Here is a 12,092-nt window from a genome sequence, read left to right on the forward strand (position 1 = left end):
TCCTATCCTCCCCCCTCCCCCCCTAAAAACACCATAAAGTACATATAAAATCTTAGTATATCACATAAAAGCATCATAAATTATATATTAAAAAAAACCACAATACATGAATTAAAATCCAGAATTAAAGGAATGATCAATGTCCTACAATGAGGCAACGATACCAGTGTCTCCACAGCGGGGGTTCGTAGCGTGTAGCGCTAACCCTTATGTTTGACAAGGCCACAATAATTACATTTTTAGAGTTATTTATCCTGCAGATGAATTTATACATATGATTTCTTAGGATAGCTTCTAAAGTACTGACTCCTGCAGCCACAAACATGTTACTAGCACTACAACATCTAGGTTTCCTTAGCAGTGTTCTCATGGCATCGTTATATGTCACCTTTAGTCTCTGCAAACTTATCTTTCCATAGTTTGACCACAGGTGCGCAGTATAGAGTGGTGTGCAGTATGCTCTAAACAGCAACATCTTCACCACTTATGCACACGCACCAAACTTACGCAAGAGAATATTTGCCTGTACATACAGCATGCATCGTTGCCTATAAATATCCTCATCATCTGTCATTTGTTCTGTAATACAATGCCCTAGATATTTTAGCTTATTACAGACACTAAGATTATTGACAGACAATTTAAAATCAGGATATTTTAGACATTTATCCTCTTTGGTTCTACAGATCATAACAGCACTCTTAGAAGCATTATATTTAACGTCATGTTCCACACCATACACAGAACATATAATAAGGAGCTGCTGGAGACCAGCACTAGATGGACTAAAGACCACAAGATCATATGCATATATAATATGGTTCACTAAAATATTACCAATCATGCACCCAGTATTTCAGGCTTTCAATTGTTTGGATAGATCATCAATATATAGATTAAAAAGGACTGGGGCCAAATTCCCCCTTGTCTAACACCATTGCTAACCCCAACTGGGGCTGAGACCCTATTGCCCCATTTTATTTGCATAGTCTGGTGGGCATACCAGTAGGCCAGAATTCTCACAATGTATTTAGGCACCCCTCTTTGACTCATTTTACCAAACAGCTTTCTGTGATTAACACGGTCAAAGGCTTTGGAAGCATCAATAAAGCACATAAGGATTGAAGAGTTTTTGCCTCTATATTTGTTTACAATCTCCTTTATGCCTCCTTTAGGGCATAAATGCATATGTCAGTGAAAAAGTCTATAGCTTTAAACCCAAACTGGTTATCTGTGGAGTTAACAAACTCATTTACTCTATCCAGCAGAACTATTTCTAAAACTTTTGACAGTATGCTGGCTAAAGCTATGGGCCTGTAATTATTTAGGCTGCCTACTTTACCAGCTTTGTCCTTAATGACCGGCACTAACAGAACAGACAACACTGAGTCTGGTAACAAGCCATGAATCATAAAGCCAGTAAAACAAATAGCAAGGAGAGGAGCGATCCTCATACTCACATACTTAAGATGTTCAGCAGAAATAGGATCCAAGCCACTTGCTTTGTTGTTAGACAGCTTGTTCATGGCATGATACACCTCATGTGACATAATCACCATTGAGTCATTACTCTCAATATTGTCCACCCTATACAAGTCACCTTGGACACAGTTGAATAAAGTACTATAATGTTGTTGCCATAACTCCGCGATATTAGCTGTTCCAGAGATTCCATCTACAGAGAATGGTAGATTCAGATTCAGATTCAGATTCAATTTAATTGTCAGTGTACAGTACAGAGACAACGCAATGCATAGAGATGTTTTGCAACGGTTAAGAGCTCTCACATCTTTCCAAAAATCAGTAGCATTGTTACTTAGCAGCTTCTTAGCTCTCCTCCACCTAGCAGAGCTGGTCCTTATCCTCACCAACTTCTCCCTCGACTCCTCCCACTTCCTCCAGATCCAAGGCGTAGCTATGGGAACTCGCATAGGCCCAAGCTATGCCTGCTTCTTTGTAGGGTATGTCGAAAAATCCCTGTTCCAAGCGTACACTGGCCCTATCCCCGAACTCTACCTCCGCTACATTGACAACTGAATTGGTGCTACCTCCTGCACCCATGCAGAACTCACTGACTTCATCAACTTCACCACTAATTTCCATCCTGCACTCCAATTCACGTAGACCATCTCCGACATGTCCCTACCGTTTCAAGATCTCAACGTCTCCATCACAGGAAATAGACTTGACCGACATATACTACATATACTACTGACTCCCATAGCTATCTTGACGACACTTCTTCCCACCCTTCTTCTTGTAAAGACTCTAATCCCTACTCCCAATTCCTCCGTCTATGCTGCATCTGGGCCCAGGACGAGGTTTTTCATACCAGGGCATTGGTGATGTCCTCATTCTTTAGGAAACGGGGGTTCCCTCTTCCATTATAGATGAGGCTCGCACTAGGGTCTCCTATATATCCCGCAACTCTGCTCTAAGTCCCTCTCCCCCCTCCTCTTGTAACAAGGACAAAGTCCACCTTGTCTTCACCTTCCACCCCATCAGCCGTTGTATACAACATATAATCCTCCAATATTTTTGCCACCTCCAAAGGGATCCCACTATTGGCCATATCTTCCCATCTCCACTGAGACCGTTCCCTCTGAAACTCCCTGGTCAACTCGCCCCTTCCCACCCAAACCACCCCCGTCCCAGGTACTTTCCCCTGCAACCGCAGGAGATGCAAAACCTGTTCCTTTACCTCCCCCCTCGACTCCATCCAAGGACCCAAACAGTCTCTCCAGGTAAGGCAGAGGTTCACTTGTACCTCCTCCAACCTGCATCCGCTGTTCCAGGTGTCAACTTCTCTACATCGACGAAACTAAGCGCAGGCTCGGCGATCGTTTCGCTGAACACCTCCGACCAGTCCGTCTTAACCAATATCCCGGTTGCTCAGCACTTCAACTCCCCCTCCCATTCCCAATCTGACCTTTCTGTGCTGGGCCTCCTCCATTGCCAGAGTGAGGCCCAATGCAAATTGGAGGAACAGCACCTCATATTTTGCTTGGGTAGTTTACACCGCAGTGGAATGAACGTTGACTTCTCTAACTTCAGGTCGCCCTTGCTCTCTCTCTTCACCCCCCCCTCCAGTTCTCCCATTGTCTCCGCCTACATTCTTTCTTTGCCCTACCCCTCCCCTGACATCAGTCTGAGGAAGGGTCTCAACCCGAAACATCGCCAATTCCTTCTCTCCATAGATGCTGCCTCACCCACTGAGTTTCTCCAGCATCTGCAGTTCTTTCTTAAACAAGATTGCAGTCAGTGTATATAAAAACAAAATAGTTTTAAAGGCGTCTGGGGAGACCTGAGACGTCCTTGCATGGCTGGAATGAAGTCAAGCTAATGGAGAAAATATTCAACCAATTCCAAGTCATTATAAGTACCTCCCTGAACATCTTAAATGCTGTAATTCTACCCGCTTCTACCATCTCTTCTGCAGCTTGTTCCAGATAATCGTCATGATCTTTGGGGAAAAGAACATACCTCCCCAATTCCCTTTAGATTTCTCATCTCTGCCTTTAACTTGTGCCATTTACTTCTAGACATCCCTGTCCAGGGGGGAAAACTCTTGACTATCTCTCCAATATATGTCCTTCAATTTTATAAACCCATGCAAGGTTATTCTTCAGCCTCCTGTATTAAAGTTTTGGTAGAGTGAGAATAAACCCAAGTTTATCCAATGTCTGCTTTTAATTACAGCCTTCAATTCCAGGCAACATCCTGATCAACCTCTCACTGGTTTATGCTTGTGAGGCTTTTCCTTGCCTCTCCTTTTATGTAGAGGCAAAGCATTGGATACCTCCTAGTCTTCCGGCACCTCACCCGTGTCTAATGATGATTCGTACATCTCAGCCAGGACTTCTGCCATTTATTTTCTCGCTTCCATCAGTATCCTCAGTTATATCTGATCAGGCCCAGTAGATTTATCTACCTTCAAATGTCTTAAGTCTTCCAGCCACCTCCTCGACCGTAATACAGACTGTCCTCAAGACATCACCATTATCTGTCCCGGGTTTCCCAATATTCATTTATTTCTCCACAATAAAAGCAGAAGAAATACTTGTTGGACATTGCCCATCTCCTGCAGCCGCGGATGACCTCTTTGGTTTCTGCAGGGACCTATTCTCTCTAGTTACCCACTTTTCCATGATGTATTTATAAAATCTCCTCGGATTCTTCTTGATATTATCTGTCAGAGCAATCTCCAAACCCCTTTTTGTTCTCCGGATTTACTTCCGAGGTATGTTCCACAGTTCCCTAAACGTCTCCAGGGATGCACTTGATCCCAAATACCTATACCCGCATCACTGCCTGGCCAGAGCCTCAATTTCTCTCATCATCCAGCCTTCCATACTGCCTTGTTCTTCACTCCAACAGGAACATGCATGCTTTGAACTCTCGTCATCACACTGCGAAAATTATCCCACCTTCCGATCGTCCCTATGGCCACACACAACCTCCTCCATTCAACTTTCGCCAGCCTGAAGAAGGTTCTGACCTGATATTTCATCTATTCATGTTCTCCAGAGATGCTGCCTGACCCGCTGAGTTACTCCAGTGCTTTGTGTCTTTAGCAAGTTCCTGTCTAATACCATTTAGGCTGTTGGCCGAGCATCAAAAATGTGTCTGGAATTTAACTTTCGTGACCCATGTCTCGGAACTACATTAAATTTTGCACACATTTTGATTAAATATAATTTAGAAGGAAGTCATAACTCGTCAGTGCCAAAAGTTGCACATTAATTAATTAAACTAATTAGAAAATGAGATCAAAAAAGTAAGCACCATCTAGTGTCCAATGGCCATATTACAACAAGGGTCTATTTAAACCATATATTATTATACTATATATTCACGTCATATTCGTATAATTATATTATATAAAAATAATATCTATATTACTAAATCTCTGATCTTGACTGCTTTTGGCCCATTGTGCTGCGATTTCCGACAGAACGCCGCCACTTACGGCCGTCATTTTTGGCCACCTCGCACAGAGCCCCCCTCTGCCTTGCGGATGCGGAGGATTATTCCCATTGATGACAAATCAGAGAGATATTAATGTTTTAAAAAAAATCACCATTCTCTCTGCTGCCCTTGCTGGAGGGAGGGGGTGGGACTATAAAACCAGAAAATGGTGTACCTCACTCAGTCTCTCCAAGGTGGATGAAGCCAAGGGTCACGTCTCTATGAGCTCTGAATAACGCTGAACAAATGTCTACACAACTGTGAGTACCCTTAATGTGGTTTGAAAATGAAAATATGGTTTGTTTGAAGTAAAAAGGCACTGCCTGCAAATGGTTGTTTGGGTGCTTTGGCTTGAAGTTGAAAGGCACTACTTACTGCAAATGGTGGCTTGGGTGTTTTGGCTTGAAATTGAAAGGCAATACATTGCAAATGGTGGCTTGGGAGCTTTGGCTTGAAGTTGAAAGGCACTACTTACTGCACATGGTGGCTTGGGTGCTTTGGCTTGAAGTTGAAAGGCACTACTTACTGCAAATAGTGGCTTGGGAGCTTTTGTTTAAAGTTGAAAGGCACTACTTACTGCAAATGGTGGCTTGGGTGATTTGGCTTGAAGTTAAAAGGCACTACTGCAAATGCATTTACTTCCTGTTTGCACTGTATATTGATTTTAGATAAAACGCTACCACTTACGGCTGTGATTTTTGGCCATCTTACTCGGTCCTCCCCCCCCCCCCCCCCCCCCCCCCCCCCCCCCCCTCCGCTGAACAGGTGCAGAAAATTCTTCCCATCAATGAAAAAATAAAAGTGTTATTGGTGTTTAAAAAATGTTGAGAATATCTGTCCTGTCAATCACGCCCTGAAAGCCACACCTTTTCCGGTGGGAGGGGGAGGGACCATAAAACCCGGAAATGTGGGTGTGGCTAAGTCTCTGCATGATGGGGGAGGGAGAGGTCATGACTGTCTGATCTGTGAATCAACTGAACACACTGAATGTCTACTGAACTGTTAGTTTGGTGTTTTGTGTGGTTTTATGGTGGTTTCACCCTGCATGAAATGGTATGAAGCTGCATTTGAATTTGGTGGCCTTGTACCCTGCTTGAAATGGAATTTCAAGGAATAGTCATGAGTCAACTGCCAGCCCACCAGCCGTGAGTGAGCTGCCAGCAGATCAGGCTTGAGGGACTGAGCTGCCACCCCAAGAACCCATACCAGCGCTCCAGAAAGCCCCCCCACTGGCAACCAATATTGGAATTGGTGGAGGGTGGAATATTGCGTTGTGGGACCAACCCTCCCGTGTGAACATGGGACCCAAATGGGGGGGGGGGGGGGGGGTCACGGCCATAGTGGGACTGGGGCAGTGCCAGGCTGGGCGAAGGCTAAGGCATATTCCACTGACAGGAAAGTGGCTAACCTTAACCCTAACCTTAACTCGCCCCCCCCTTCCAGAGCTGCCTACGGCTGGAGCGGCTTTGGGACCGGCATCGGGCTCTGTACGTATGTTCACTCCGCACGTCCACCTCGGCCAGCATGGATCATCGTGGTGATGATGGTGGGGAGCAGCACTGCCCAGCACGCCACCCGGGCCGCATTCAGCACCCCCATAGCGCCGGCTCTGTCAGTCCGCCCGCTCACTCGCTGCAACACCGGCCCACCTACAGCCCGACCGACCCCTCGCAACACCCACCGGCGGTCCGACAGCCCAACCGATCCTACACAGCATCCATTGGTCTACGACTGCCCGACCGACAGACTGATCGATCGACTGAATACCCGACTGTCTGACTGACCGACCTAACCCTAGCTCTACATTTATTTACCAGTTTACATCATAACTTTATAAAGATAAATCAATTGAAAAACAAAATTATCAGCAAAGTTTGCATTATCTTTATTCCTTGGAAACCTTGCTATTGTTTTGTAATTAGGAGACAGCCATGATCCTAGGGTCCATCTTAAAACAAAGTGCGGGATTGGTCAATTTGCGTCCGACCTCAATGTCAAACGTGCATTGATTGGACAATTACTACTCGGAAAATTGGAGGTTTTTTTCATATATTTAAAAGATGTGCAGGTTTTGTTCTTGACGAGTTTCAGATATGATTTATATAATAATTTTGCACCATATGTTAAAAATTCAGATATTTCCGTCAGTTGGGTCACAAACATGAACGAACAAGCTCCTCGGCCCACAGCCCAATTGAAGAGAAGTATGAATTTTAGATCTCGCTTGTATCCATTGGCTCCGCGCCTAGATTTCCCCTCTGATCTTTGATTCATAGAATGACCATGTCAGATTGTTCCTTGAAGGTCGAGTTACAGGTAGATACAGTGGTCAAAAAGGCTCTTGACACATTGGTCTTCATCAGTCAGAGTATTGAGTCTAGAAGTTGGGAGGCTATGGGAGGAGACGTTGGTGAGACCGCATTTAGATTATTGTGTTTGGTTCCGGGCACCATGTTATAGGAGAGATATTGTCAAGCTTGAAAGGGTTCAGTGAAGATTTATGAGGATGTTGCCAGGACAAGAGGGTGTGAGCTATAGGGAGAGGTTGAGTAGGCTGGGTCTCTATTCCTTGGAGCGCAGGAGGATGATGGGTGATCTTATAGAGGTGTATAATATCATGAGAGGAATAGATCGGGTAGAGGCACAGAATCTCTTGCCCAGAGTAGGGGAAGCGAGGACCAGAGGACAAAGGTTCAAGGTGAAGGGGAAATATTTCATAGGAATCTGAGGGGTAATTTTTTCACACAAAGGGTGGTGGGTGAATGTAACAAGCTGCCAGAGGAGGTAGTTGAGGCTGGGACTATCCCAACGTTTAAGAAACAGTTAGTCAGGTACATGGATAGGATAGGTTTGGAGGGATATGGTCCAAGCGCAGGCAGGTAGGACTAGTGTAGCTGGGACATTGTTGGCCTGTGTGGACGTTGGGTCGAAGGGCCTGTTTCCACACAGTATCACTCTATAACTCTATCGTCACTTGATAGCTGTCCCAATATTAACTCCAGTGTTTGTGAGGAGGGCTTTGCATGGCTGACTAGCCGGAGGTGGCTTGGAGTGCTCAGATTTAGAGTCGAGGTTAATGCTAGGTGAATCATCCGACTTTATTCTTTAGCCATTTCAATGTTGCAGCTATGGTACAACTGAGTGGCTTGCTGGACAATTTCACTGGGCACTTAAAAGACCTTGGTATCAGGAGCCACGTGTACACCAATCCATATAAGGATGGCAGATTTCCTCCACTGAATGGCATTTGTCGAGCAGTTGAATTATTCTGACATTCCTGTAATTTTGTGATTATCATTGCTCATGACTAGTTTGTTTATTTTTAATTTTCAAATTACTAATTCAATTTAAAACGGATGCCAACTTGAGCTCTGTCCTTTGGATAGTTTGACAAAGGATCTGGATGACTTCCAGTAGTTTAATCATAGAAACATAGAAAATAGGTGGAGGAGTAGGCCATTCGGCCCTTCGAGCCTGCACCGCCATTCAATATGATCATGGCTGATCATCCAACTCAGTATCCTGTACCTGCCTTCTCTGCATACCCCCTCATCCCTTTAGCCACAAGGGCCACATCTAACTCCCTCTTAAATATAGCCAATGGACTGGCCTCAACTACCTTTTGTAGCAGAGAATTCCAGAGATTCACCACTCTCGGTGTGAAAAATGTTTTTCTCATCTCGGTCCTAAAAGATTCCCCCCTAATCCTTAAACTGTGACCCCTTGTTCTGGACTTCCCCAACATCGGGAACAATCTTCCTGCATCTAGCCTGTCCAACCCCTTAAGAACTTTGTAAGTTTCTATAAGATCCCCCCCCCTCAATTTTCTAAATTCTTGCGAGTACAAGCCGAGTCTTTCCAGTCTTTCTTCATGTTTGCCCCTACTGGTTTTAAGTGTCCGATCATAACTTAGAAACATAGAAATTAGGTGCAGGAGTAGGCCATTCGGCCCTTTGAGCCTGCACTGCCATTCAATATGATCATGGCTGATCAACTTGCTAATGAACTGCTGTGGAAAGGACCAAGCAATTTGTTTGATGGGGAAGTGCTGCGTTATCGAATCGAGTCGTTGTCAAGGTACCTTTGCCCTACATACTTTTGTGATATTGTCTGTGCCTGATGTTTATGCTGGGTCCTTCAGAGGGAAAGTCCTGCACTTCTCAGCACCAGCATGCAGGTTCTTGAGCCTTCGGCTGATTGTTTTCCATTCTACGACCAGTTCATCTCAAGCTTTTACATACAGCAAGATTGTTTCATCTTGCTTCATGTTGATTCCGTTCACTCGTTAGCATTTAGTAAGGCTGGCCACTTCCTTTCACGGTTTCCTCTTTCTCCAAGGGAGGAGGGTTCTCAGGTAGTTGTGACAGAGTGTGCAAGATCTCTGACTGAAGGAAATCACTTGCTTGCGATTCTGCGGGCATGAGAGCATCAGACTGGGTGGCTGAGCACAAGCAGCAGCTGAAGGACTGAGACGATGTAGATAGATCCGAGGCGAGAGCAGCAGGGGATTTTATTTTTTTTCCATGCCTTCGGGTAAAATGTCAGTGATCGATTCTGCAGTACACTATCCTTGCTCATGTGGTGCTCAAAGCTGTGATCACTTCAAAGGATACAGCGTTGTGGTGGTGAACCGTTATGGACAAGTCGGATTTTTTCACCATTATTTTCAATGCTGCTGCGTAATCTGGCACTGGGTATGTACTTTGTTCAATTATCTGTAAGTGCAGTGTCACACAGTTAAGTTAATCGTAATGCTGAGGGATCTTCATTATCATTTCAAATAAACCATCTTTAACCATGGCAAACAGTGATGATTCTTTGTTCAATGTTCTGTTCTCACAAAAGGTCATGCTTGCCTGCTGGTACTGAGTACTGTAAAATATGCCCCCATCCCTTTCAACAGCTTGCTTCCTGTGTATGATCTGAAGGATTTTGTTCATTTATTTGTCGTGTTGCAGGCTGTGCTGTGCATGCAAACTGTTCATGCGTGCATGTAAACGGCCCTTGAATTTTCAGGGTTTATTTCCGACTAATGTTTTGCTTAAAGTAAATGGCCCATGTCTGAATTTTTCAAACTTGGATCCCAAATATAAGAACTCGCCTCAAATGGGTAGATAATTTGCTTAACGAGTAGATAAATACCAAGCTCATTTGACTGTGTGAAGTGAAACATCGTGTTTTTAAAATGGGACAGATTTTGAGATCTTAAATATTCGCTGGCGTGTAAAACGGCCCGATTGGTAAAGAATAAATGGCTGAGAAGATCGCTAACACTTGGTCTAGCAGTGCCATGGAGATCTGACCTATTTCAAATTCGTAGGAAAATTTTTAATCTTTTGTCTATGGTCAGCAATAGGTCACAGCAGTTTGTTTTCTTTGATCAAGGCTGCCTTCTACATAATGTTAAATGAACACGTGTTGAGGTGGCAGTTCTCAGTGGTGGTGTCTTCCTGGTATCCTAAGTGGGAGGATGCATTCAGAGATTAGGTTCATGCTCCTGGCCTGCTAATTACTTATTGTAACAATAAGGAAGGTTTAATATCTGGTTTATGACTGGATTTTTACCAGGCAGGGAATCAAAGCAGATATCTGAAAAGAATACTTTGTAAGTGTGAAGAAAGACAGAAATACTTATACCCTTGTATTATACATTAAGGCAATTTGGTGAATAATGTGTTGAGTCACTGTGGCAATAAAGAAAACATGGCAGCCAACTTGCACATTGCAACATCCCACAAATGGCAATGAATGTACATTAAAAAAAGCTGGAGAAACTCAGCGGGTGCAGCAGCATCTATGGCAATGAATGTTTGTTATAATACTGATTTAGGGGTATGTTTTGAGACCTCCCTTGTTCTACAAAATAATTGTGTGTGAGCATCCTTTCACTGAAGGCCTTGCTGCCTCGCATCAGCTTCTCCAAAGTAGCAGCCACATAATTACAGCACTCGGTACCCGAGTGTTGTACCAGCTCAGTGAAGCGATTCACCACAAGGGCTGTACGGTGGTGCAGTGCTAGAGTTGCTGCCGTATTGGTTTAGTGTATTGACACGTGTACCGAGGTACAGAACTCGCAGAACTGGGTCTCTGCGCATCCCTCTGCAATTGGATCCTCGACTTCCTCATTCACAGACCACAGTCTGTTCGTATTGGTGGAAATGTGTCAGCCTCAATAACAATCAGCACGGGAGCACCTCAAGGCTGCGTGCTCAGCCCCCTGCTGTACTCACTCTATACCCATGACTGCGTAGCCAATCACAGTGCGAACTCCATCATCAAGTTCGCTGATGACACCACTTAATTCTGTGCTAGTCGGGGGTGACCGTGGAAGCACAGCGACCTATAATTTTCAGGCAAAAAAAAAGATAGAAAGTAAAGGTAATTATCAAGAGGGAAGACTGGAAGGTGGAAAACAGCGGAAAGTGAACACCTGAACCGACATTAATAGGGCCCGCGGAGTTGAAAGATCCAAAAATATCGGGAAATTATGCGTTTTGCTCGCTGAATTTAATCAAAATTAAGGCACTTCACATGAAAAGTTCCGCTCTTGTATGAACCTTACCTTATACTATCTAATCTTTTTTTGCCTGAAAATTGTAAGGTCGCTGTGCTTCACAGGTCACCCCGACTAGCACAGGAAAAATCTCAGCTAAACAAACGTCAGGGTTTCCAATGTTGTAACGGGGAGGGAAAGTGCTGTGTTTCCATCATTAAGCCTAACATGTACCGCCTTCAGTGAACTATGCGCAGCCAGTTAAAAACTTTCGAGGCCATCAACGGCAGCGTGAGGGGGGATCTACGCTCATTTGGACATATAAGGGAAATCACTCCTTAAGGTGGGGCGTTATCACGATGTGGATGATCAGAAAGTAGAAGGGAGCAAGTCCGACGCACAAACTCCCATATAGGTGCCAGCCGCAATCAACCTGGCCACGAAAACACCAGCAAAACCAAGGGAACTGATTTGTGGGACTGGGTGGAGGAGTAGGAGGGGGACCCACAGCCCCTCCATTAATCTCATCGGGTAGACGATGATTGAAGTGTCAAGAGGCTTCAAAATCCTGGAGCAAAGGAGGGAACGGGGGTGTCACAGAGCACATCTTGAAGATCTTAATCCTGGTCGA

The 12,092-nt window shown here is 44.5% G+C and overlaps 1 protein-coding gene across 6 annotated transcripts in view; it reads left to right on the top strand.

The window, feature by feature from the left end:
* Positions 1 to 12,092, top strand: part of zdhhc11 (zinc finger DHHC-type containing 11) — a 216,467-nt gene that overhangs the window by 51,846 nt on the left and 152,529 nt on the right. The window contains exon 1 of one of the 6 annotated variants that reach the window (XM_055651423.1): positions 8,992 to 9,662. The exons of the other annotated variants lie outside the window; for them this stretch is intronic. Within the exon in view, the coding sequence (XP_055507398.1) occupies positions 9,492 to 9,662 (171 nt within the window). The 5' untranslated portion in view covers positions 8,992 to 9,491. Of the gene's footprint in view, positions 1 to 8,991; positions 9,663 to 12,092 lie in introns of those variants that run through there. 6 annotated transcript variants of the gene reach the window in all.

The sequence above is a fragment of the Leucoraja erinacea genome, chromosome 2, assembly GCF_028641065.1.
Source record: "Leucoraja erinacea ecotype New England chromosome 2, Leri_hhj_1, whole genome shotgun sequence".
In the NCBI taxonomy this organism is placed as follows: Eukaryota; Metazoa; Chordata; class Chondrichthyes; order Rajiformes; family Rajidae; genus Leucoraja; species Leucoraja erinaceus.